Source organism: Candidozyma auris, chromosome 4 (assembly GCF_003013715.1).
Source record: "Candidozyma auris chromosome 4, complete sequence".
Taxonomy (NCBI): domain Eukaryota; kingdom Fungi; phylum Ascomycota; class Pichiomycetes; order Serinales; family Metschnikowiaceae; genus Candidozyma; species Candidozyma auris.
The window spans coordinates 99,372-124,763 of NC_072815.1; the positions used below are offsets into that span (position 1 = coordinate 99,372).

General features: G+C 46.3%; 13 protein-coding genes across 13 annotated transcripts; 7 read left to right on the top strand and 6 right to left on the bottom strand. All coding sequences in view use genetic code 12, as the record gives it.

The window, feature by feature from the left end:
- Positions 1 to 431: 431 nt before the first annotated feature.
- Positions 432 to 2,672, top strand: FAA2-3 (Faa2-3p; the record flags this gene model as incomplete). Its single annotated transcript, XM_029036963.2, has 1 exon — positions 432 to 2,672. The coding sequence occupies one exon, from the start codon at positions 432 to 434 to the stop codon at positions 2,670 to 2,672; it is 2,241 nt and encodes a 746-aa protein (XP_028888019.2).
- A 155-nt stretch (positions 2,673 to 2,827) lies between these two features.
- On the top strand, positions 2,828 to 4,308 carry RVB2 (RuvB family ATP-dependent DNA helicase reptin; the record flags this gene model as incomplete). Its single annotated transcript, XM_029036964.2, has 2 exons — positions 2,828 to 2,830; positions 2,887 to 4,308. The coding sequence occupies 2 exons, from the start codon at positions 2,828 to 2,830 to the stop codon at positions 4,306 to 4,308; spliced, it is 1,425 nt and encodes a 474-aa protein (XP_028888020.2).
- Positions 4,309 to 4,417: 109 nt separating this feature from the next.
- VMA11 (H(+)-transporting V0 sector ATPase subunit c') lies at positions 4,418 to 4,903 on the bottom strand (the record flags this gene model as incomplete). The annotated part of the gene is made up of 1 exon (XM_029036965.2): positions 4,418 to 4,903. The coding sequence occupies one exon, from the start codon at positions 4,901 to 4,903 to the stop codon at positions 4,418 to 4,420; it is 486 nt and encodes a 161-aa protein (XP_028888021.1).
- Positions 4,904 to 5,217: 314 nt separating this feature from the next.
- Positions 5,218 to 5,901, top strand: CJI96_0003724 (MIND complex subunit; the record flags this gene model as incomplete). The annotated part of the gene is made up of 1 exon (XM_029036966.1): positions 5,218 to 5,901. One exon carries the CDS (start codon positions 5,218 to 5,220, stop codon positions 5,899 to 5,901), a length of 684 nt encoding a protein of 227 aa, XP_028888022.1.
- A 327-nt stretch (positions 5,902 to 6,228) lies between these two features.
- Positions 6,229 to 10,821, top strand: IQG1 (Iqg1p; the record flags this gene model as incomplete). The annotated part of the gene is made up of 1 exon (XM_029036967.2): positions 6,229 to 10,821. The coding sequence occupies one exon, from the start codon at positions 6,229 to 6,231 to the stop codon at positions 10,819 to 10,821; it is 4,593 nt and encodes a 1,530-aa protein (XP_028888023.2).
- A 40-nt stretch (positions 10,822 to 10,861) lies between these two features.
- Positions 10,862 to 12,932, bottom strand: CRN1 (Crn1p; the record flags this gene model as incomplete). The annotated part of the gene is made up of 2 exons (XM_029036968.2): positions 10,862 to 12,875; positions 12,928 to 12,932. 2 exons carry the CDS (start codon positions 12,930 to 12,932, stop codon positions 10,862 to 10,864), a joined length of 2,019 nt encoding a protein of 672 aa, XP_028888024.2.
- A 1,157-nt stretch (positions 12,933 to 14,089) lies between these two features.
- CJI96_0003727 (uncharacterized protein) lies at positions 14,090 to 14,791 on the bottom strand (the record flags this gene model as incomplete). Its single annotated transcript, XM_029036969.2, has 1 exon — positions 14,090 to 14,791. The coding sequence occupies one exon, from the start codon at positions 14,789 to 14,791 to the stop codon at positions 14,090 to 14,092; it is 702 nt and encodes a 233-aa protein (XP_028888025.2).
- A 102-nt stretch (positions 14,792 to 14,893) lies between these two features.
- LRO1 (phospholipid:diacylglycerol acyltransferase) lies at positions 14,894 to 16,933 on the bottom strand (the record flags this gene model as incomplete). Its single annotated transcript, XM_029036970.2, has 1 exon — positions 14,894 to 16,933. The coding sequence occupies one exon, from the start codon at positions 16,931 to 16,933 to the stop codon at positions 14,894 to 14,896; it is 2,040 nt and encodes a 679-aa protein (XP_028888026.2).
- A 352-nt stretch (positions 16,934 to 17,285) lies between these two features.
- On the bottom strand, positions 17,286 to 18,224 carry CJI96_0003729 (uncharacterized protein; the record flags this gene model as incomplete). Its single annotated transcript, XM_029036971.2, has 1 exon — positions 17,286 to 18,224. One exon carries the CDS (start codon positions 18,222 to 18,224, stop codon positions 17,286 to 17,288), a length of 939 nt encoding a protein of 312 aa, XP_028888027.2.
- A 2,310-nt stretch (positions 18,225 to 20,534) lies between these two features.
- NRM1 (Nrm1p) lies at positions 20,535 to 21,524 on the top strand (the record flags this gene model as incomplete). The annotated part of the gene is made up of 1 exon (XM_029036972.2): positions 20,535 to 21,524. The coding sequence occupies one exon, from the start codon at positions 20,535 to 20,537 to the stop codon at positions 21,522 to 21,524; it is 990 nt and encodes a 329-aa protein (XP_028888028.2).
- Positions 21,525 to 21,833: 309 nt separating this feature from the next.
- Positions 21,834 to 22,745, top strand: CJI96_0003731 (aldo-keto reductase superfamily protein; the record flags this gene model as incomplete). Its single annotated transcript, XM_029036973.1, has 1 exon — positions 21,834 to 22,745. One exon carries the CDS (start codon positions 21,834 to 21,836, stop codon positions 22,743 to 22,745), a length of 912 nt encoding a protein of 303 aa, XP_028888029.1.
- Positions 22,746 to 22,767: 22 nt separating this feature from the next.
- On the bottom strand, positions 22,768 to 23,748 carry CJI96_0003732 (uncharacterized protein; the record flags this gene model as incomplete). Its single annotated transcript, XM_029036974.2, has 1 exon — positions 22,768 to 23,748. The coding sequence occupies one exon, from the start codon at positions 23,746 to 23,748 to the stop codon at positions 22,768 to 22,770; it is 981 nt and encodes a 326-aa protein (XP_028888030.2).
- A 749-nt stretch (positions 23,749 to 24,497) lies between these two features.
- Positions 24,498 to 25,154, top strand: ERG2 (C-8 sterol isomerase ERG2; the record flags this gene model as incomplete). The annotated part of the gene is made up of 1 exon (XM_029036975.1): positions 24,498 to 25,154. One exon carries the CDS (start codon positions 24,498 to 24,500, stop codon positions 25,152 to 25,154), a length of 657 nt encoding a protein of 218 aa, XP_028888031.1.
- Between the last annotated feature and the right edge of the window lie 238 nt (positions 25,155 to 25,392).

The following is a 25,392-nucleotide window of genomic DNA, read 5'->3' on the forward strand; positions in this document are numbered from 1 at the left end:
CAACATACAAGGATTTGGTAAGGCCTCTCACCGAACGCACAGTCTAATGAGCCAGTCTGCCCTCAATGGCCAGCTTTGCCGATTTTCTTTGTCCAGAGTCTTTGTGATTCGCAGCCACAGGCGCTGGGCGCTGGGGGCGCTGGGCGCTTGAAGCCAGAGAGGCCCAAGCAGGGCGAATCCCGTTTTTTTCCCTGGCAGTCCCGGATTCGCGGGGGTTCCCCACAGATTGCGAGCCACTTTTCCTCCCTTTGGTCGCCGAGGGCCCGAGGAACCGGGGCAATTCCAGAGCGCGAATTGCTAGGTCCCCCAGCGGCAGCGGCACCAGCGCTGGCGTACAAAACGGCCTCAGGCGCACTTGCGGCCACCTCCTCCACAAATAAGTTTTTCACCTTCCCCCGGCTGTTCTTGTTTTATTTATCAATTCAATCCCCATGTCCTTGATAGCGCCTGCGGATTCAGACTATGTGCTTCGTGACTTCGACCTGAAGGGATATGACATCCGCCGGCTCCAGGCCGAAGGCATCATCCCATTCGACCCAGATGTGATTGGGTACGCTGACCCCAAACCGGGGCTGGCCCGCAAGGGCTACTCTGCTGTGTACCACAGCAGGGCAAACAAGCGCTTCAAGAAGTTTTTCGCGCCGGGCTACGAAACTTACCACAAGATCGTCAAGTCGTCGGTGAGAAGAAACCCTGACAGCCCGGCCTTGGCGCTGAGAAAGTACGACTTTCAGACCAAGACGTCGGCACCCGAGTACGAGGCCATCACCTACGCCGAGATGGACGAGAAGAAACGGGCCTTGGGGCTGGGGTTGCTTTTCCTTCTCCAGAACAACCCGTTCAAGAGGTCTGGGGAGATCGAGGCCCATGCCAAGATCGACTCCCATGTTGCTGAGTACCCTTCGTACAACACCGACAAGATGAGTTTTGTGGTGACCCTTTTCGCCCAGAACCGTGCCGAGTGGGTGCTTACCGACATCATGTGTGCGTCCTACAGTTTGACCAACACGGCCTTGTACGATACCTTGGGCCCGGGCACATCGCTGTACATCTTGAGCCTCACGGAATCGCCCGTGGTGATTGCGCTGGGGATCCACGTCAAGTTGTTGATCAATTTGAAGAAACAGAGCCCGAAGGAGCTTGCGAGCTTCATTTGCTTGGTGTCGATGGACCCCTTGGCAGAGGTGTTCGGCGCCGAGGAGCTGAAAAAGTTGGTTCAGGAGGCCAAGTCTGTGGGCATCATGCTCTACGACATGGACCAGGTCTGTGAAGTGGGCAGAATCTTCCCCCACGACGAATTGCCTCCTAAACCAGAAACCGTCTACACGATTTCCTTCACTTCGGGCACCACCGGGTCCAAACCTAAAGGTGTGGTGTTGACCCAGGCCAATTGTGCTGCGGGTGTGGCGTTCCTCTTGGCCCAGGTGCCTCGTCTCGACGAGTTTCGTGATTTTTGTTTCTTGCCCTTGGCCCATATCTTCCAGAGACACTGCACCGCTAATTCGTTGATGGTGGGTGCTCATATCGGCTTTCCCCAACTTGGCGGGTCCCCATTGACCCTCGTAGAAGACTTGAAAATTTTCAAGCCCACGTACATGTCCAATGTGCCTCGTGTGTTCACTAAATTCGAAGCAGCCATCAAGAACGCCACCATCAACTCGGATAGTGCCCTTGCCAAGCGTTTGTTCACCAGATTCATCAACACCAAGATGGAGAGACAGGCTACTGCCGATAACGAGGTTGGTTCCCTCTGGCTTTACGACCACGTGCTCGCTCCAAAGCTCAAAAAGGCCTTGGGCTTTGATAACATGAAGTGGACAGTCACGGGGCTGGCCCCAATCTCTCCTCTGACTGTCAAGTTCCTCAAGGCTGCTTTGAACATTGGCTTCAGTCAGGGTTATGGCTTGACTGAGACGTTTGCAGGTATCAGTTTCAGTATTCCCTACGAGAAGAAGCCAGGTACTTGCGGTGCCGTTGGTATCACCACGGAGATCTGCTTGCGGGACTTGCCTTCCTTGGGATACTCCGTGGATGCTGATTTCCCTGCGGGCGAGTTGCTCATTCGTGGTGCCCAGAACTTCTCTCACTACTACAAGAATGACGAGGAGACCGCAAAGGCCATCAAAGATGGCTGGTTCCACTCTGGAGACGTTGCAAGAATCGATCCTGCGACTGGCCGCTACTACATCATTGACAGAGTGAAGAACTTCTTCAAGTTGGCCCAGGGTGAGTACGTGACTCCTGAGAAGGTGGAGAACAACTACCTTTCCAGCAACTCCATCCTCACTCAAGCATTTGCACACGGAGAATCCTTGCAGGACTACTTGGTGGGAGTTCTTGGGGTCGATGAGGCCAAGACGAGAGACTTTTTGATCAAGAACTGTAGAGTGCCTGCATCTGCCTTGATTGCACCCGAAGCCGTTTTGGAGCAGATCAATAAGATCGACAACAAAACGATTTTGCTTGAGGAAATCAATAAAAACGTCCAGGGTCTCTTTGGGTACGAAAAACTTCATAACATCTACTTGGAGTATGAGCCATTGAGACTCGAAAGAGACGTCATCACTCCTACGGTGAAGATCAAACGTCCTATCGCTGCTAAATTCTTCGAAAAGCAGATCAAGGAGATGTACAAGCAGGGCAGGATCACCGGCACCAAGACGAAGTTGTAAGGAACAAGCTCCTTATATTTATTGCTAAATACATCTATTCCCTAGCATTCATAAGACCTGTAGATTTGCAACCCTTGACCACGCAAGGAAGCTAAGTAGTGCGACATTTCTCGTGGGCGCGACATTTCAACATCCATCAACTACACCTCTGCAAAATGGTATGTACAAATACACCTGAATTCACCCTGAAAAAGACCCCTTACTAATGTCCCAGGCCACTATTACCACGACTTCTACCCAGTCCAAAGATGTTGCCGGGCTTTCGTTGATTGCAGCCCATTCCCACATCTCTGGCCTTGGACTTGATGATAATTTGAAGCCTAAGGAATCTGCTCAAGGCATGGTGGGTCAAGTGAAAGCCAGGAGAGCTGCTGGACTCATTTTGAAGCTTGTTCAAGCCGGCCAAATTGCTGGTAGAGCAGTGCTCATTGCTGGTCCTCCATCCACAGGTAAAACCGCCATTGCCATGGGTTTATCCCAATCATTAGGTGAGGGAGTGCCATTTACTGCTATTGCTGGGTCTGAAATTTTTTCTCTCGATTTGTCTAAAACGGAATCGCTTACTCAAGCGTTTAGAAAATCTATTGGTATCAGAATCAAAGAGGAGACGGAAATTATCGAGGGTGAGGTTGTTGAAATACAGATCGACAGATCCATCACCGGTGGACACAAGCAGGGTAAACTCACGATCAAGACAACTGACATGGAGACGATCTACGAGCTAGGTAACAAGATGATCGAGGGATTGACAAAGGAGAAGGTTTTGGCCGGTGATGTGATTTCCATCGACAAAGCTTCTGGTAAAATCACCAAGTTGGGTAAGTCCTTCACTAGAGCTAGAGATTACGATGCCATGGGCCCAGAAACTAAATTTGTCCAGTGTCCAGAAGGTGAGTTGCAAAAGAGAAAGGAAGTTGTCCACACAGTTTCTCTCCATGAAATTGATGTAATCAACTCTCGTCAACAGGGGTTTCTTGCTCTCTTTTCCGGTGACACTGGTGAAATTAGATCGGAGGTGCGTGACCAAATCAATACCAAAGTTGCTGAATGGAAGGAAGAAGGCAAGGCAGAGATCGTGCCCGGTGTGTTGTTCATCGACGAAGTGCACATGCTCGATATCGAGAGTTTTTCTTTCATCAACCGTGCTTTGGAGGACGACTTTGCTCCAATTGTGGTGATGGCCACCAACCGTGGTGTATCACAGACCAGAGGCACAAACTACAAATCCCCGCACGGTGTTCCAATGGACTTGTTGGACAGATCCATCATCATCCACACATCTAACTACTCTGCTGATGAGCTCAGGACAATCTTGTCGATCAGAGCCAACGAGGAGGAGGCAGAATTGCACGCTAATGCTCTTGCGCTTTTGACAAAAATTGGTGAAGAGACCAGTTTGAGATATGCTGCCAACTTGATTGCCGTTGCACAACAGATTGCTTCGAAGAGAAGGTCCGCTACTGTCGAGTTACCTGATGTCAAGAGAGCATACATGCTATTCTTGGACTCTGAAAGATCCGTACAATTCGTCAACGACAACTCGAAGAGCTTCATTGACGACGAAGGTAACGTTACGTTGAGCTCCAATGGTGTCAAGAGCGACGCCAAGGACGACGACAAGATGCAAACAGACTAAATGCCCCCTCTTTCTCTACACGATCACTTATATAAGAATGTACAATTATCTGATACGTTATGTCGTGAATTTACTTTAAATGTACATGCATTTTTCGTAGGGCTTCCATTTAGTTGCCCTTGGTATTCAAGATCAATGCAATGATCAATCCATACAATCCCAAAACTTCGGCGAAAATCAAAATCAATACAATGCCAACGAACAACCTGGGCTGGTGCATGAGTTGTCTGACACCTTCGTCGCCCACAATACCAATTGCATAACCAGAAGCCATACATGCCAATCCTACCGACAGCCCGCAAGCCAAATGCATAAATCCATTGAACAACGTGTATTCATCCTGAGGGTTCAAGTCACCTGCGATCAACACAGACACAACAAGACCATACACAGACAAAATACCTGATAGAATCACAGGAATAAGCGATTTCATGATGAGCTCAGGCTTGAAAGTACCAATACCAGCAATACCAATGCCCGACTTAGCGGAGCCGAAGGCGGCTCCCACGCAAGAGAATATCATGGAGGCAGCACATCCTGCAAACCCAAAGAAGGGAGCAAAGTTCGGTGCAAGCTCACTGCCAGACGAACTCATAATATGTCTAAGGAGAGTAATGTAGGAGCTTCTTTATCAAACGTGAGGTGTTGAGAACAGGTCGTGCGGTGCACATAAAGGATCAAGATTTTACAAACAAAAAGGACAGCAATAAATGGATAATCATAAGGATAGCTTTCAAAGATTAAGGGAATTACGTTACATTCTTTGTTCAGGTCTATTATGTCCACAGATTGTGCAATGTTGTGGGTCAGTAGCATGTCCGGGTGTACGGGTGTAGAACTGTATCAATTACTACTGGCCTCACTACACTCACTGAACATAACAAAAGAGCTTTAATCATTATTACGTCAATGAGTGCCAGTCTGCATCATGAGAAGATAGCACTCACTAAGAAGGAGCTCATGTATGTGTACAAGCAGTTTGTTGAGGCTGCGCAAAGCAAATATTCACAACATCTTCCTGGATCTGACCGGCATGATCCTTTGCAAATCGAGGTTGAGAATTTGGTCAACGAAACGTTTGCAGAAGTGTTTGAGATGGCAAAATGGGCCCTTGTGGTTGACGGGCTAGACTTTAATCAAGAAAATATCTCCATCAAAGAGCTTCTACTGCTCAAACCAACGGAAGAGGTAATGCCCTTCGATACCGAGTTGAACCTGAATCTCCGCACTCTAATTCAGCAAGTTGAGAAGGAAACGACAGAAGTGACAAAGCTTCGACGTGAATTGCCAGATAGAGCCAGAGATGCATATGAGCTGCTAATATCGACCACAGACGAAGAAGTCACCTCGATAATCAAGGAGCTTAATGAAGAATATAAGGAACGTAGTAAAAGTGCAGAGAATCGTGATCTTAAGGAGGTCATACCCAGTGCCAACGATCTTATATGTGATTACGAAGAGAGCATAGAGCGGTTATCCGCGCTCAAGAAAGCGCTACCAGAGCAGTTGGCGCAGGTGGAGTCGTGGAACAACACGGTAGACTTTCTAGAAGAAAGGCGCCAGCAGCAACAGATGGAAAAGCAGCTTCTATGAGGGAATGCTGAATCAATTGGGTATGGCTCGTTTGGGTGGTTTCTGAGCTGTATTATATGTATTATTTATAGGTACTAGGGAGAGCAAATATAGCTCATGGGACACAACCCAATCTCGTGTAGCTATAGATTCAGCCTCTTTATTATTTATTTTCCTCTGACAAAAGCGGACTCAATTCATAGGACGTTCTCTTGTTTTGTTCTGCGCAGCTTCCTCTGTATTTACATTGCACCCCAAAACGGTAATGATATCGAATTCATATCAAGATGCGACTCTTGAACCATTCGAACTCAACTAGCCGTGACTTCAATATCCTAACACTACTTAATGGTTTCGCCAGTCAAGGACATTGCAGCCAAGTACCTCAATGCCCTCGAGGACCCCGTGCCAACGAGGCTACCGCTCAAACCCTCCTTGAAGTATAATGCTAATGCCACCTCCCATTCACCGTTGAAGAAACACAATTCCCCAGACCTTGATGACTTGGCTCGGCAAATGAACATCGACACACCTTCAAGACCAACACTGCTCAAGTCGAAATTCGAAACGCCTTCGGCGACAGTGTCTTCTTTTCACACCACTCCTCGTTCGGGCTCACGCTCGTTAAAGTCTCTGACAGACACCGCCAATAGCGGCAAAACGTCTCCCACGAAGGACTCACTTAAAAAGACGAAGGGTTATGAGTACCTTTGCAGGATTCAGGCTATCAAAAACTGGCTTGAATTCGTCATCGGGGAACACATTTCGCAGTCTCCTGTGGAGCTCATAAGTTATATCCAAAATGGTATACATCTAGCCAAACTAGCAAACGTTTTTCTTCCACTGAAGAAGCAGGTATACACAAAGGACAATCGACTTGAGTTTAGACATACTGAAAACATCAACCGTTTTTTTAAGCTCCAAGATTACCTTGACATCCCAGACTTGTTCCGGTTTGAACTCACCGACCTCTATGACGCCAAAGACGTCCCAAAAGTGTGGTTTTCTCTTCACGCTATGAGTTATAAAATCAATGCCTTGGACTCAAGATATCCACAGATGCAGACGTTGGTAGATCGTCTCGAGTTTTCCGAAGGAGATATTCGTGCTGCCAACAGAGCTCTTGTCGGTCGCAATTTACCAAACTTTGCCTCGGCAGACACTGATAATGCTGAGTCTCCGGGGAAAAGCTCTTACATGAACAAGACGTTGAAGTTTAACTCGCCAGCGAAAAAACCCATTCGACCCTTTCTGGCTTCAGAGGATGACAATCCATTCAGAGAACCACCCAAACTCATATCGAGCAAGCCGGTGATCAGCGAGATTGAGACAACTTCTCTGTATGACTCAAAACCTTCAGAGTCTATAAGCATTTCTTTGCCAACCACGACATACCATATTGCAAAGGATTCAGAGTACTACACACCAGAGCTTGAGAACTGTGTGCCCAACGTCATCATGCTACAAGCCCTCTCACTTGGAGCTATGTTTAGATACCGCATGTTTGTTGACAAAATTATGCTCAAGTCTTTTGATGGTGAGTTGACGGAATTGAACTCGATTATCAGAGGATACCTTTCACGAAACAAGACAGTACACCGCCATAGAGATGAGCTTCTTTATTACAAGAAGTCAATTGTGTCTCTTCAGGCATTGTCAAGAAGCAAGCTACTGAGGTATCATATCGGTGTTTCTTTCAGCGACGAGCTGGAGGAATGCGTGAACATTGTCCAGAGCCTAGTACGTCGTTACCTTGTCAAGCATAGAGTTCGTTCCATCAAGCGGGATCTCGATAATAACCTGATCTCAATCGAGCAATTTCAAAGCACTATAAGAGCGAAGCCTGTTCACTATCGTGTATCCAAGGTTTCTCAAAATCGAGAGATCATTGAGAAAAACTTAATAACCTTGCAATCAGCTGCCCGGAGAGTGCTCTATCACAGGCACAACAATAAACAAGTCATTGCTGAGCTGCTTAACTTGGAAAGGTTAGTGGAAGCCCAGTCGATAATTAGGGCAGGGCTCGTGAGAAACGTAATCAGAATGCAATTACGAGGTTTTTTCAGAGAACGTCCTGCTATCAGAGAGCTTCAAAGTATTGCAAGGGGAGCAATCACAAGAACCAGACTTTGCAACAATGTCCTTATCACATTGATTGGTGAGGATATAAAGATGAACGAGCTCTTTGCGAAAGTGAGAGGGAACTCTGTTCGCCGCCAAGTTCAGTACAAAAAAGATGTGCTTAATTTAGTTGAAAATTCTGAGATAGTTATAATTCAATCTGTTTTCAGGGGTATCTTGGTGAGATTCCGTCGTGATGTTGACATCGATGATATCTACGAGGACATTGATAACCTTGTGAGCCTTCAATCGATAGTCCGTGGTGCTTGCACAAGATCAAAAATCAGAGCCATGAGAAGTCACTACCAAACAAATGTGTCTCAGGTTATCAAAGCCCAGGCCATCTTGCGAAGCAAATATATCCAGAAGGCATATCGCGCCTTGATCAACTTGAAGTCACCCCCAGTGTCAGTGATACGCCGTTTTGCATATCTTCTCTCCGATAACGAAGTTGACTTTCAAGAGGAAATGTGTCTTGCTGATTTGAAGGATCAGATATTGGAGAAGTCTCGCTCTAATGAAGAATTGGAAATGCAAATCGAAAATCTAGAGATCAAGTTAGGTCTCTTGGACAAGAATAAGATCACGATCGAGGATTTCATGAAAAGTGGAAGTAAGTATAAGACGTTTGAACCTACAGCCAAAAAGGCTGCGAACATGAAGTGTTTGGAGAAGCTTAACAAAACGTCGAGAAGAAGGGTAGAACTCTATCAGTCGATGCTTTACCTCTTGCAGACTAAACCAACATACTGGACCAGGTTATTCGACGGACTCGATGCAAGTGAACGAACAAGACTCACAAAGAGTCTTCATTCCAGGATCACCCTGTTATACCCATTGGCACATTGTTCTGTGAACTCCCAAACTAGGGAGGAATATTTTTTCATGAAGTTTATCTATGATCTAATGAAAAATGATTTCAGTTCCAGATGCAAGAATATTGCTGATATCACCAAACCAAAGTCGGCATTCTGGATCGATTATCTTCTCGAATTGAACAATACCGTGCAACAAAGAACTCACTTGAAGCACTTGATGGGAACCATTGTACAGAAGGTTATCATGGACGACGAACTCACATTCGAAAGCGACCCCTCTAAAATCTACATTCTGGCAATGGAGAAGGAGATTAGAGTTTATGGCTCTAGTTCTAAGCGGAGAGATATACTGCCTCATACTGCCATCAAGGACGAAAGCATTTCTGCTACTTTTGTGGACAATTTACTCGCGCTCAGGGAGTTTACGACGGAAACTATTGATACTATTCAAGCTTCCATTGCAAGATTTCCTTTACATGTCAGACTCTTAGCAAAACACGCCTATGAGCTCTCTCGCGAGAATTTTCCTGACCAAAATGATCAAGCTCATCTTGCGGTGGCCGGTGTTATCATCATAAAGCATTATATCTCCAGCATTTTCGTGCTCCCAGAGAATTACGGATACTTGCAGAGAGGGCAGACAAAACAAAATACCATAGTCGCAGAAAATCTCAAGAGCTTGAGCAGGGTGCTTCTTCAAACATTCTCCATGAGACCCTTCAATGACAATTATTTAAAACCCATGAACGAGTATGTTTTGTCGCAGGTCAACATGATCAAGGATATCATCCGAAAAGTAATCAATGTGAACAGCTTGGAGTCAGAATACGAGATGAACGAGTATGATGATATAGTCTCCGTCGACCGGCCTACGTTGACTATGAGGGTGAGTGACATAATTTCTATGGAGAAACTCATCTCAAGAAACCTCGAATTTGTTGCTCCGAGTGTTGACGATCAACTCTGTGCCGTGATTGCAGAGCTAGAGGAAGTAGTGAACTCTGCTGAAGACTTCGTAACTTTGACAGAGTTGGGATCCATAACACTCAGCTTGATGCCAATAACGAAGGAGGATAGTGTTGCCGACGCTAAGAGTCGTAACTTGTTTGTTCAAGCTAAGAGATGCCTTCTTTACATCTTAAGAGTTCAGGATGGTGATGATCTTCTTGAATTGTTGATCCAGGGTATAAAGCCAGAACACGAGGCAAGATTTAAAGAAATTGTCGAGGAAGAGAAGGATTCTACAAAACTGAGGATGATCATTCCAAACACAGTCACGCGTACATCGATGAAGGAGATCTCACAAATGTCTTACAAGGAATTGAAAAAAATGGCCCTCAAAATAATCCTTCAGCTCGAGACAATGGGTTATGTTACTAGAAAGAACTCATTTCAAGAGCTCCTCAACCAGCTTGTCCTAGACATCAAGACAAAGGATAAGCAAAGGTTTGCAAGAAGTTCTCAGTTGCAAATCGCTAGAATGACTGTGAACAAGCTCATCGACAAGGAGAAATTTTTGTCAAGGCAGCTCAGTGACTACAACAGACACATAGAAACAGTTCTACTGGAATTGCAGCTCAAGCCCAAGGAGAAGAAGATCTTTAACATCATCCCAGTCTTTAGCAAGCAATATTTCTATCAGAGAGAATTGAAAAAGAATAACCGACTTCCGAAGTTTGGTTCCTACAAGTACTCAGCAAAGAAGCTTATGGATTCGAGGACCATTGAGGACTGTGGTGGTGCCCTCCAACGAGCTCATGCCTCCTCCTCAAAGCTTGATTTTATGTTCAGCTGCCACAAAGTAGGTGTCTTTGTTATCGAGGCGGGCAATGGAACTGTCATGATTCCTGGAGCATCTAATACCATCACCTTAGACGAACTCCTAGACTTGCAACACGAACAGAAGAAACACTGGGTCATGTTTGATGGAATGGTCACATTTAACACTGACAACCTTGCTGGTTTACTTTTCAGAAAGTTTTATGACTTGAAGAGGGATTAACTAATTAAATAGTTCAGCTATAATGACACATCAAGATATATTACTTTTTTAAAAGCTCCTCAATCTTTTTCTCCAACAGGTCTATCTTTGAGTTCTTATCAGCGTTAGCCTCGGTCAACTTCACGACCTGGCTTTCTAAAGACTCCACAAGTTTTGCAAGCTTGTCTACCGTACTTCTTAACGTTGGAGCGCCTGTTGCCTTAGACTCTTCCTTCTTAGAGTCTTCCTTTCTTGGCAGCTCCTTCTTCGGCTCCTCTTCCTTGGGGTCATCTAAAGTAGGTGTTATCTCTTTGGAAACATCTTTCTTCACATCCTTCTTGGCTTGAACAGGTTGCTCCAATTTTGGCGAAGGCGACAGCTTTTTCTCTTCTGTCTTAACTGGCTCAGCCTTCGATTCTTCCTTAACCGATTCAGCCTTTGATTCTTCCTTCATCTCTTTGGCCTTTGGCTTCAACTTGGAGATATAGTCCTCTTTTTTAGAGAGCTCAGGCGTCGACTCTTTGAGTGACTCGGGTTTCTTTACTTCTTCCCAGTCCTCGTCTTTTTCTTCATCTTGCTTGAGTCTTTTAGAGTCCTCGTCGTCTGACTCATCAGTGACCTTGTTAAGCAAATTGTCGACCTTGTCTGACTTCAACACGTCGCCAACCTTATCCTTGGGACTTTCATAACCTTTGACATCCTGAGATGTGGAACTTTCAACTGGCTTGACATCGTCATGCTGAGGGCTAGCTTTGGCTTCCTTCGAAGCAGCCTTCTTCTTCTCCTTGGCGGCCTTAGCCTCTTTCTTCACTTCTGAGACGCTTACAGCTGGCTTGGACTCAACAACTTCAGACTGCTTACCCTCGTAGATAGCTTCCATCTTGACCAACAAAGGACCATTGACATTCTTTCCAGAGAACCACTCGGCAGCGGACAAGGCAGGCTTGTGTGATGGCGCATCTGGGTAGATGTCTTCCTGGAAATTCTCTGACTTCCTTGGAACAATGAAAGATACTGGCTCTATCGACAGATCGTTGACGGTCTTGAAACACCTCAAGATCTCGTTCTCTTTGACATTACAGGCGGTCTTCGGAGCCCAGGCAAACCCTCGTTGAGCATCGGTGGATGGAAATTGAGACAACTCGTAAAGCTCGTCGTTGTCGTACTCATAATAACGAATGTTACCATCACCCTTACCAGCAAGGTACAAAATGTTATTGGATTCGTCAAACACTGGAATAAGGACACCAGAAGAAGCATCAATCACCATAAAGCCACCGATTGGGCCCTTTTCAATGTTCTTGACGTCCCACATACCAACTTGTCTGTCAGACAAACGTGAAAAACCGGTAGTGATAACCCTATAGGTGTTTCCAACCCAAACGACTCTAGAAGGCTTGGCACCGCTGTGGCCAGGGCCCTCCGAAATAATCTTCTCTTCCCTCAAGTCCCAGATTCTCAACTTCTTGTCTCTAGTAGTGGTGGCCAAGAGTGAGCCATTGTAGTTGAAAGCAAAAGAGGTGACCAAGTCTTTGTGGGGTAAGGTAATCTTCGCCTCGCCCGACTCCAAGTCCCAGATCTTCACCGTGTAGTCGAGAGAACAAGAGGCCAAGACATTTTCCGCACACGGATGGAAGGCTACATGGCCAACTTTACGTTTGTGGCCCGAAAGCACTTTCGTGGGTTCGACGATATCCCTAGGGTTGTCGTTCTCGTCCACATAATTGTGGAAAGAGAAGTCCTCTGGAATATCCCACAATAAGATATTTCCGTCGTCAGAGCAACTGACTACCTGCTGCTCGTTGAAAGGGTTAAACGCTGTATCCAAAACGGGACCTTTGTGACCACGAAATAAGGGCACCGTGTCTGGAGCCTTACCGACTTCTGACAAAGGGATCACTGCAAAAGCGCCACCGCCTGAGGCGTCCCAGTTGCACGCAAGGTACTTTCCATTGGTGGTGATGATGTTTGAATCCCAAGCGTTCTTGGTGATTTTCAAGTTTTCATAACACAACTCCTTCTTCGTTGCTTGTCCAAACACGTGTCTATACTTTGAAGCTCTGACAAACTTTCCACTGAGACGTTAGTGAGCGAAGGTAAATGAAAGGAATTTTATGCATTACGTACCTCATGTTGCCTATAAATTCATCGAGCGACTCGACGTTTCAACTGTGTATCGAGCCAGAGTGGTGTGCACAGTGAATGGAAGTTGTGTGGAAGGGCAACAAGAGTGGGGACAAAGAATAAAGTTCAGCGGAAGGTAAATAGAGTACTTAGAGGAGTTTGGGATATAGATTGATGCCTTTTTTGGACTCAGTTCCAAGTGATGCTTTTCCTTGACGTAATGTAGGAAATTGGCACTATAGATGTTTATCCGAGTCCGGGGTTTTTTTTTTCGCAGCCATTTTGTCAGTCTCTCGGGAAAGCGATAGAGAAAGGCAGGCAGTTACCGTCGGTGATGTATTCTTAACAATCTCGTGTTGAGTTGTGCTTGTTTACTCATATTAGCTAATCTCGCTCAATCCATACAGACAGGACTTCAAAAGATAATCCATGTGTGGGCAAAATTACTTGGCCTGTGTCATCTAGCCTTCGGCGAAATGTTTGAAGTAGTGTCTCGGGCAGAGGAAGCCTCGTGTCTGCCAGCGAAGTAAAGGTACATTACACGGATTATTTGCAATTGAAAAAAATCTCAAGTATTGGTCGCAATTGGTAGTAGAAGATGCAGTGAAATCTTGACCTGACGGCTTAACGACAATTGTTGATAAGAAGACGACAATTGCTATGACTGACAGAGTATGTACCTCTGATTGGAATCCTTTCTTTCTTTTCTTTTTTTTTTTTCTTCACTTGCTAGATTCAGCAGGTGCAAACTTGCAGCCACTTAAACACTGATATTCCTCAGTTTAAAGCAAATCTACCAGACATACGCACGTCCTCATCCAAGGTTATAAAAAATATTGAGGTGCATTGGACTCGATTTGCACAAATAATCACATCCCATGGAAGATTCCTCCTATTCTACATGTACTTAGTTGGCCAGAAATTGCTGCGAGACGCTGAGAACACCACGAACCACAGAGTTTTCTCAATGAAGAGTAAATTTGAAAAATACCCTTACATCCTCGAAGCCTGCTCTATTAAAAACACATTAGATAAATACAAAGGTCGTATCTGATGGCTTTTCCCTCAAGACCCACCTCATGTGCCGCCCATGAAGCACCAAACTCTTCGGCTCACTTCTATCTCCAACACTGGGGATCGTCCCACGTCTACCTTGGGGTCTCACTTATCCTGGGGTCTCATCATCTTCAAACGTTACCAATTCCGCTCCCCCACTGAGCACCTCCTCCTGCTTCTGCGCCACAAGCTCCCTCGCACGACTCACCTCCCACAAGCTGGTGTCTCCTAAATGACGCCTTAGCGCCTGTTCAACAGCCCTCTGCCAAGCTTCCTCCTGCTCGTAAATGTAAAGATTCGTCCACGCGCCATAGGCAGAAAATAGCCTGTTCACGTCGATACTCAGCAAACCACCCTCGATTTTTCCTATCAAGCAATTAAACTGATCCCCCGTGGGAACATTGCCGTCTTTAGGCCATTGTGAAGGTCCAAGGTAGGTAGCGATAAACGATGGGAAATCCAATTGAGTCTTTTCGGTAGCGGCCTGTCTCGTGAGCTTGTCGAGGAACCAGTCGGTGGCCTTGAGACGAGCGCTGATACGCTTGTCTCGCCTTTTGCGCCGAAGCTTATTCTTTTCTCTGACGTTTTCGCTGGAATTGTACGCCCGGGACACTTTTTGTCTTCGGGCTTTCAGGAGGGCGACATCTCGCTTTTCGCCTCGTCGAACAACATTGGCCCGGATCTTCTGAATTTCTTCTTCGGGGTGATCCACATCGCCCTTGCGCAGGTCCAAATGGCGTCCAAGGGTGGATTTGGATCCAAACCTTTTTTTACAAAACTCACACTCCACACTGACTTCTACTTTGGCCATGTCATGCTGGGAAAAACCTCTTCTATGTACTGGTCTTGTTTCGCGATATTTTTCCCCTTACATCGTAAGGGGGGAATGCATCTCGGGGCTCGCTCTTTTTCCTTATCCTTGCATTCTCTGCACAATATTGCGCAAGTCTGAGACATAGGTATTGTTGATAGTATCTTCGTTGCCAGACACCACCCGCAAGATAAGCTCGTTCAACTCGGCCGACCCCAAAATGTCTACATGCTCTGCTGTCTTGGCTCCACCTCGAATATCAAACCGGTCGGGCTCATGCTTGATCTCAACGATCTTCGTCTCGATTCCACCAGGGTTGTAAATGGAGCCTGGCTTCTGCCATTCGTGGCAAATGTAGTGCGTCAAAAGCGACACAGTGCCGTCACCGTCAGCGAGGAACACGGGATCATCACTGTCAAGATCAATCACTAACGGCAACCCAGACTCCTTGTCTCCATCGGTATAAGTGTAGGCTCTCTCTGTAGGGTTGCCAACACCGTAGAAGCAAAAAATCTTCATATCAGGTGCATTTGGAAGTGCCACCTCCAATGGGTTAGACCACTTTGAGTGCAACTTGTCGTTTGCTTGCAACTCCTTCTTGGTTTTCGCAATGCCAAACGAGTAATGCTCTTTGACACGCTCGGTAAACCACTTGGGGGAGTTGCTAAGAATGTAGTCGATACTTGAAGTGATGGTCAAGTTCTGCATTGCCTGAGTCATCAAACCGTCGGTGTTGGGCTGCAAGTTTTTGGCTCTGTATCTCACGAAGGTGCCTAAGGACTCGTTCTTTTTACGAGGAAGGTCAACGTCTTCGTTCTGCTTCGAGAGTTCATTTGGTGGATCATCTGGCGCGTAAGTGAGGTTACCCCAAATAAAGTCACCGCCTCTTGGAAGCATCGATGGCACTCCACCAAACGTGCGAAGCATGTCTACTCTTTCCTTTCTAGAAAAAAACTTCTCCAAACCATATATAGCCAACTGGTTCAATTGCACAGTGTCTTTCATTTCACCAGAAATTAAGGCTGGAATGGTCTTGGGAGTACCGAGTAGAGAGCCACTGATATCAATAATACCAGCGAGATGCTCGTTGCACCAGTTCTTGCCTCCGTTACCGTAGTACTCACCACTGGCCTCGACCCACTTCATGAAGTAAAGAATAACTTGCGAGCCCATAGAATGGCCAATGAGGTACGTTTTCTGGCCAGACATTTTCTTTGCGAGCTCAATCTGCTGCTTCAACTTCGAGAAGTAGCCATCACGTCTTTCTAAGTCCAAGTAAGCGAGTCTCCAATCGTAAGATGCACTCAACATGTTGTTGGGATTGTAGCCAATGACAGATAAATTCTGTAGAATCTTATTCCAGATCCAGTATCCTGCCACGAAAAAGTCTGCTGCTTCGAAGCCCTGAGCAGCACGAAGCTTGATTCCTGGTGGATCCAACCCGGTTTCTGGATCGAGCAGGATGTGCCTGAGCCAGCACGTTTTGTCCAAAATCATGGTTCTTAGCATGTAGAACGAGCCCCACAACCTCTTACGAAAATGATTAATTGAGGGACAATCGCCCGTTTCACTTGTACCCCACGACTCAATTCCTGTGGAAATGACACCCGGCACCAAAACAACGTTATATTTGGCCGTCATATTGTACTGCTTCTTCATCCTCCTGCCCACAGAGAAAGACTCAGCCGAGCCATGGAGCTCGTTACTGTCTGACTTCCCTTGATCTAGCAACGAAAAAAAACCCAGAGGAAGCGAGTCTTTCCATTCATCAAGAAACCCGTTCATTGCATCAAACTTCACTGGAATGACGTCCTTCCATTCGTCAAAGAACCCATTCACTCCATCAAGATTCACCAACTTGTCGATCTCACTCATAAGGTTATCTGAATTGTACGCAGTGATGAACACAGCGACTACGAGCCCCAAAAGCGCACCAAGAACGAATGTGGCTCTTCTAGTTTGGTAGAGCTTCCTCTCAAGCTTCACCTTGGACTGTGCGATCTTGTGGCGGGCATGGTGGGAATGCTCTGTACTCGACTGGGAATCTTTTTCACCAAGGTTCCCGTTCACTTCATAGTCGATGGGTACTTCGATTGTTTTTGTGTCTTTCTTTTCCTTCGCTTGCTTTCTCTTTGGAGCCATTAGCAACAGGAAAAAATGTTTTCTTTTTTCAAGTTCTGATTGGGAAAGCGAATGATTTATATGGAATTGAGACTGCCGCACTTCTCTTGTTGATAGAGATGCGCAGCAACCGAGAGTCGCTCCTGTACGGAAATCTGCCAGAGATAGCTTATGCTCTTGAGAGACCACCAACCAAGAATTGGAGAAAAAAGGAAAGAGATTGAGAATTAATTTCCAAACGTATAAGCTTTGCGTATATTGCGCAAATCTTTCCTAAATCTGTAATTCGTTTATCGCAAGTCGATCGCAAGCCGTAACTCGTACTTGGCCGGGGGAGTAGGCCGACGGGCCCGCTCATAACCCATGTGAATATTCAAAGAGCATCCATGGTGAAATCATACTCTATACCTGGGGTAACGCTGGCGATGAACTTGAGGAAGATTACCAAGTACCAGTCTACTCTGATTTCTCCCGTCTCATCACCATCTAAGCCCTCATTGGCATCACCGCCAGATCTGTCCTGAAGATCCAACTTTTCAAAGTCTTCTGCCACCTGCAGCTCCTCTACGCCGCCCTCCTTCTTAGCAGCTCTCAGTTTTGCGTGGTTCATAAATACCCTCATCACACTCGAATGCTTGCATGGATGAATAGACACCGCCGTGGTGTTGGTGGACATCGGTAACGTCTCAATGGTGGCGGTCTTGTCCTTGTAGTCACCCGAGATATCCTCATACATCTGTTTTGGTAAAAGCGGAATTCCATTGGCGTTGAAGCCTACAAGGTACATTTTGGGTACTCTGTAAGAGGTCGAATACGAAATGTACAAATCGTACTTCCTGAGTGTCAGCTCGTTTGACTCGATGTGTGTGTACCCATCAACATCGTCATCTCCAACATTATCCTCCACGTTCTCTTCTATCAATTCATCAAGGTCGTTCTGGCAGTCCTGCTGCTGTTGCTGTTGTTTCATGGCATTTACTGGCGTTGAGTTCACTCTAGGCACCCACTCAGCGTCGCTATCTGGGTTCTCTGCTTCCAGAGAATCTTCCTCTTGGTCAGGCAAATAAGAAGATACACGTTGGTACGAAGGCACATGTCTTGTCACAAGAAACTGTTTCTCAGGAGGCAAGAATTTCCTTTGCAAGTTCTTGGGGCAGGTGCCCCATTTCCATGTGGGAAACTTGTAGACAAGGTAGTCGCCAGCCTTGACAAACTCCTCGGGAGAGATTTCGCCTGTTTTGCGGAAATTTGACTCGTTGTTTATCGGAGTCAAGTACTCTCTAAGTGAAGAAAGCTTTGACCTGATGCTCATGAGAAAATAAAGAGAAGTAGTATAGTTACGGTGACTGATGCGACTAGATAAGGTGAGGCATGATGTGCGGTAGAGTGCGGTGGACGGGTGTGGCTCAATGGCTGCAAATGGGGAGTTATGAAGCAGCAGAACAAATGTACAAGGGTGATTTGGCGAGTGATAGCTGAGGAAATAATTAGAATCAATAAAAAGAAGAAGAACGGGACTTGTATAGTTTCAAAAATTGAGGAGTAATTCTGGAAACATCTTTGTTGGTATGACTACACAAAAGGCAAGAGTACAAAAGTATACAAGTAGATATCGGAAACGATACTTGGTATTGCAGATCCAACTAATTAGACCAGTCAGCAGTGATAAATAGCATACCTATGTACGGCCATCTAAGGTGTTACTCAGCTCTAGTGCCGGTGGTGTGGAGAAGCTTTATACAAGCATACCGGTTCAAGCAGACCTCCCTGAATAACACTAACGATTGGCTGTCAAACATCACAAGGAAATGTATCCATTTGTAGACTTACCAAAACAATACTCATCGTAGCTTGCAGATACACTGTGAAGTTCTGTGGTCACAGAATTCAGTACGCCCTAATCATAGGCTGTGCATTCCTTCTGCTTTGGCCAAATCAACTTTTGGGTTCCGTTGAAGTATCAGAGCTCAATTCACAAATTTACCCTCATTACGGCTGCTCGAACCCGAAACTTCAAAATTGAGGTCACCAGCAGCGCCATCTCCACATTCTACACTCTTGTCTAGAGCCTCCGTATATCATTGCAACCTGAGGTACATTGCCTGAGTGATGCGATCCTAAACTCGAGGAGTTCTATTCTTGGTCTATTGTTTAGCGTTTCTGAACGAAATGCAAAGACTACGCATTCACGGTCCCTGAACAAAAAGTGTCATTGTGGAGAAGCATCCCAGTAATGTACGGTCGCGGGAGGAAAACACGTACTAGGCGTGGGCGTAAACAGAGCGAGCGAGGCACCGCAGCGCACGCCCTTTTTTAGTTGCAGCGGTTGCAAAACAAAGATTAAACGAGATCATCCACCTCAGGCGCACAGCTCCAGGAGTAACCAAGAGACGAACAAAAAGGAAAAAATATGACTAGAATAGCGAAGCTAACAAGGAAATTGATCAACAAATGGCAAAGAGGAAACTTTTTAGGCAAAGGGCACAAGGTACCGGCTTTTTGCTTTCCGTGATCTTGCCATTGTTGCCGCCAGAGCCTCAACTCAGGGTATATGGGCCAAGAGGCGAGGGAAGCATGTTATGGTGTTTGTGGTGCCAAATGAGGAATCGTCAACATTCGGGTCCGCGGCGGGCGCGAGTGGCCCAAGGTGAAGGCTAGAGGGAGCTAATTCGTGGCCAAGCTTGGGAAATTGGGCAAGGTGCTTAGGTTCAGTGGAAATCTTCTTTTTCCTTTCTTAGTCTGTTTCAACTTGCAATCTTGAGTGTTTTGGTTACCTCCTCGTAGTTTCATTCTCTACCTTCTTTGGGTGCTTCATCTCGCTGACAGCCTGTCTCGGGGTACAAGTTTAGTCTGCACAAGTGCAGATTTTGCAGCCAGCGCCGCAGCGCGACTCACAAGAGAGAGAAGCGAGCCTCCAGCAAAGTCCACAACAAAATGGAAAAATACAGAAAGTAATGCAAGTTTGCTTCCAAAACAGACTCTTCTGATCACCTCCATTTAAATATATTTGCCCAATTCCTTCTACAACCTCGCCAACCTCACCCTCGGTGGCCCCAGATTGGCAACAGCTGCGTACACACCAAAACAAACAGACACGACCACGCCCGCCACCTCGCCCTGCAGTGGCGCCAAATGCGCTTGCAACTCGGGTCTCATCTGTGCACTAGCGTGCGGAAAACGGCTCGCTTGTTTTCACTTGGAGCGAATCCGGGCACCAAATGACCCTCCCTCACTGTCTCCCTCGCCGTTCTCGTTTTCGCTTGGGCCCGATTTGCCCAATTTTCCCGGCCCGCGCCAGATGAAATACGTCACGTCCCACCCTCTCTCGCTGTTTGGGTCTCACTTTGCGAGACTCTGTTTTGGTTTTCCTCGCTTTCTGTCTGCAATCTGAGAGCTTTTATTTACTCTCTTTCCTATTTCTCACCTCCCTCACGCTGCCTCGTACTTTCCCTTTAAAACTCCCTGGCGCCGTGTCTCTCAAAAAAACCCATCCTGTTATTCCAAGCAAAGAAGTTCATCTTGTTCCTTTTGCATCCTCTGTCTGCCTTTACGTTCTTTGTGACCTTTTTCTCCTTCACGTCCAGCGTGTCCCTTCGTTTGATTTTCCTTTAACTAATCCACCATGTCCTCCAACAGAGTGGCCTTGGCCTCCATCAACACCAACATAGACAGCCCCAAGGGCTCCCCTCTTTTCAAACACAAGTCCTTCACCGCCCTGGCACGCAGCCTGCCAAAAATTCACGGTCCCACGGCGTTGAAGGTTGACGAAAAGGAACCTTTGCCCTTGACTCCCTCTACCACGCCCAAATTGACCCTCACAAAAGCAACTTCGTCGCTTGTGCCCATCACAGGCCTGGTGCCGCCAGCACGGAAGACAGAGAGCTTTTCAGGCTATCACATTACTCACGGCAAGAACGTCAAGGCGGATTTGGCCGCTACCAAGTTGAAGCTCCGCTTGCAATTGGCTTTCTACAAGCTCAAGGCGCAAAAGGACTCCTTGCACGCCCGCCAGGGCCCGGAAATCACGGTTTCTCCTACTGTCAGCGAGAAAGAACCTCGTCACTTCTTGTCCGCCGCCAACGTCAACTTGCAAAAACCCCCACGAACCGCGTCTGGTCCACTGTTGAGCAAGGTGGCTTCAAGCAAAGTGGCCAAGAAAAAGCCCGCTAAACTCTCGGCTTCCTCGTCCTCATTACGTTTGTACCACATCAAGCCAACGTCGTCGTTCCACAATGCGTACCCACAACAGCTCCCGCTTAACGTATCAAGCTGTGGCTCATCCTCGCAGCGACTCCCCCCAGTACACAAGATCTTGAAAACTCCAATTAAAACCACCACAAGGAACTTGGTCCTGCAATTCTACAACAACACCAACAATGGCCATTCCGGCACTGGCTCATTGAGTAGTTTCCATTTTGCACGAACCTCCCACACGGAACCAACCCAGCCCAGCGATGAGACCATTGACGACTCTGTTGACGACACAGGCATCGACAGCCGCAGAAAAGTCGACCCTATAGGAAGCTCTCCATCTCGTTTCGGCACCTTCAGCACCCCAAACAGCTTTTCGGTGGCCAAGTCGTTGTTGCAGCTTGGCCTGGGGTATTACTAAGCAAGCCACACCCGCTCTTTTTCAAGTCACGACTTAAGTTGCCCCGTGTCCAAAAACTCCACCACACTCACGGTCTAATAATTCCTTGTTCTATTAAAATGGAACACAGGGCTAGTTTGTATAATTACATAGACGAACATAATGACCATATAGCATTAGCATTACCTTGTATACTGCGTGCACAGCACCTCGGGAATCATCCACACAATTGCGGTTTCGCAGCCACTCCTGAACCGAGCACTATATAAGGGCTCCCAAATCTACAGCAACCGTCTGGTGGCAACAACTTTTTTTGTAAGCTCAATTCCAATGTCCCTTACAGGTAAGTCTTTCAAGTTGGCCGACGGCAACTCAATTCCTGTGCCAGCCTATGGCGTAGGCACCAAATGGTTCAAAGCAGGCAGAGACGAAATAGATGAGAAGGTGATTGAAGCATTGAAGACTGCATTGGATCAAGGCTTTGTTCACATAGATGGTGCTGAAGTGTACAACACTGATAAAGAGATTGGTCAGGCAATTGCTGGCGCTGACAGAAGCAAGTTGTACCTCACTGATAAGTACCTTGTTGTGGGCAGCAGCCACTCCAAGAAGTCTCCTCATGGCACTCCCTATGACTCACTCAAGTACCACTTGAAGAACGAACTTAAGACGGACTATGTCGATTTATACTTGCTCCACAGTCCTTTTATCTCCAAGGAATTTCACGGGTTTTCGTTGACCGAGGCCTGGCAGTCTGTGGAGAAGCTCAAGGACGAAGGCTTGGCTAAGTCAATTGGTGTATCCAACTTCAGAGTGGAGGATCTTGAGGAGATCTTGAAGGTGGCTAAGCATAAGCCTGTGGTTAACCAGATTGAGTTCAATGCGTTCTTGCAGAATCAGACTCCAGGCATTGTGGAGTATTCTCAAGAGCACGATATTTTGATTGAGGCCTACAGTCCATTAGGCCCAATCACCAAGGGCAATTCTTCAGAATTCAACGGCTTGTTGAAGAGATTGGGTGAGAAGTACAACAAGACTCCGGGCCAAATCTTGTTGAGATGGGTGCTCGAGAGAGGAATCGTGCCAGTGACTACGTCTGCAAACCCAGACAGAATCCGTCTGTTTGTTGAGATTTTTAACTTCAGTTTGAACAAGGCAGAAACTAAGGAAATCACTGAAGCTGGTGCCAAGGAGAAGCCCCTCAGACAGTACTGGCTTCCTGAGTTTGGTAAGTATGACTAATTCCATTAAATACTTTAGAATGTTATGTTTTTTCGCTGGAGATGCGGTCCACCAATCTACATACTGATTTAACGTGATTGTTGAAGTCGTCATACTCTGTGTGAGGCTCGCCAAAGCGCACGAGGCCTTCTAGTTGGTCTAGCGAGGTGCCTGGAGGCAACTCGTTTGCGACTATCATGCGGTATACAACATCCTCGACATCAATCGTGTGATCTCCCTCTAGTAGCAACCCGTAGATGCGCTCAATTCGTATTGAGGTGAAGTATCGAGGTAGCCTTGAAATGTTGACGTCGAGAAAATTCTCGAGTAGCTGCATGCGGTACCTGGAGCACACAAAGTGGAAGAGTCCACTGAGATAGCTGACAGCTGTTAAGAATGAGTTTAATAGCGTAGGGTTAATTAGCGTACGCTTCACATATGCACCCTTATATGAATCTATAGCTTCACCGTGGCTTCTCAGAAGAATATGTTCCTCTGTAAGGTACTGTTGGACATTGCGTTTTCTGAAATCGGCACCGCTCATGAGATAAAATATAAGAATCTTTAGCTGGACATCTTCCACAACGCCATGATTGTAATGGGGCACCATGCTCAAAGAATTGAGCTTTCTGTTGACCAAATCCATCAATTTGAGCTCCTTATCAGGAGAATAGAAGTACTGGTAATCCGTTAGCAAGTCGTAATACTTTAGCTTGACGAAGGGGTCCACTGACGAGGTTTTCTTCTGAGACAAGTTTGAGAGCGACTTGAACATTTGGTCAGCTTCCTCCATGTTTGCAGGCTCGCTTCTATAGAAGAGGAGAATCTCAAGCTCGTACATACATAGCACAGCCGCTGTAGTTGTAGATTCACTCTTGCGAGAGCGTAGCACTGAAATGTACCTAGAGACATCCAGACAAGGAAATGGTACAGCCTGAACAAACTTTCTGCATGCATCTAGCAAATCCTCTGGACCAGCCAGAGCGACCAATTGGGACACTTCGTCTATTTCGGTTGATTCCATGAAGATATGGTCGGGAGCGAGGAACCACCGAAATATGCGATGTACTGTCTGTAGCCATACAATCGAGACGTGAGAGACTCTCGCAACAGAATCAATTTGGGTCCCGGAGAAAATGGTGTTAGAAATGTGCTAATCACTACTAGCCAGAATCATCCCGCTGTGTGATGTTTTCTCTTCCCTTTTTGATTTTATTCTCTTTTTTTTTTTAATTCTTTTTTTCTTTTTGTTAGTACTCACTTTGTAAACATTATGTATATTGGGAGCAGAACTGGCTGCAAAATACGTACTTGCATTTAAAATAGTGCTGCTCCAAATTCCTCAATTACAAAAAAAGCTACCACAAAAATCAGAGTATTAACAAACGACCATGTTTATCACATGTCTCATTTCAGAAAGCCCCAATCCATCATATTTCAATGTCTTCTTACCTGCCAAATGGACTATTTTGGTTCCCTAATTCCGTTGATTCCGTTGGCTCAGGTACTACTTCAACAAGTTGCAGATTTCCCTCTTGTGATGCAAGCAGCGCCAACCAGAGCCCCATAGATTTACCTCGTATAGCCAATCCTGTGTCCTATTGGCAGTTTCACGTATCGTTAACCATATTCAACTGGTCCTTTTCTCTCTTCATACCTTCATACGCGCATCGCTCGTATACGCCTCGGGTGTCGTATTTTTCACCCAAGGTCTATAAAACTTTCACTTCCACCACCGCCACTCTTTCCACCCCACACTGTACACTCGCTCAGATGAACTGGTGGCTCAAAATAATCGCCATTTTTGTGGCCGTCTACGCTGTTCTCGAAGCATCCTATCAGACATGGCTCCCCTCCCACTATGTGTTTGACAAGCAGGTTTTGCAAGAACTCGTGCAACAGACCTTGAAGGAGAATCCTGGCGCTGATGCCAAAACGCTCATGGTGGAATTGACGCCTAAACTTCAGAACGCGTACCCGGGACTCATCAACGACTTGAACTTTGACGACTGGGTGTTCAACAACGCCGGTGGTGCTATGGGCAACATGATCATCTTGCACGCCTCGATCTCTGAGTACTTGATTTTTTTCGGCACTTCTGTGGGTACTGAGGGCCACACTGGCGTCCACTATGCTGACGATTACTTCACCATCTTATACGGCAAGGAATTGGCTGGTTTGCCTAACTCGATTGAACCCGAGGTCTACAGTGCCGGCGATCAGCACCACTTGGAGAGAGGCCAAGTGAAGCAGTACGCTATGCCTGAAGGCTCATATGCTTTGGAGCTTGCCCAGGGTTGGATCCCTGCAATGTTGCCATTCGGCTTTGTGTCTGTGCTCACGTCGACGCTCGATTTCCACTCCTTTGGCAGAACTGTCTGGTTTACCGCTTACGACATGGGAAAGAACTTGTTGAAGGGAAAATTTTAGGCTTGAAGAAGACTCAAAGAAGACGCCAGTAAATAGAAATTGCTGTTTAAAAAACATCAACTTTGCTTATTAATAAATCACATTCTCAATCAACTCCACTTACTGCTGATCATGTGGTTCTTACAGAAGAACAACAATTTTACATTTGGATTCAATCTCCATCTCACTTGCGATCCCACTCAATCTCACTCATTGTTAAATTGATCCTACTTTAAATCAAACTCTCATCACATTTCCA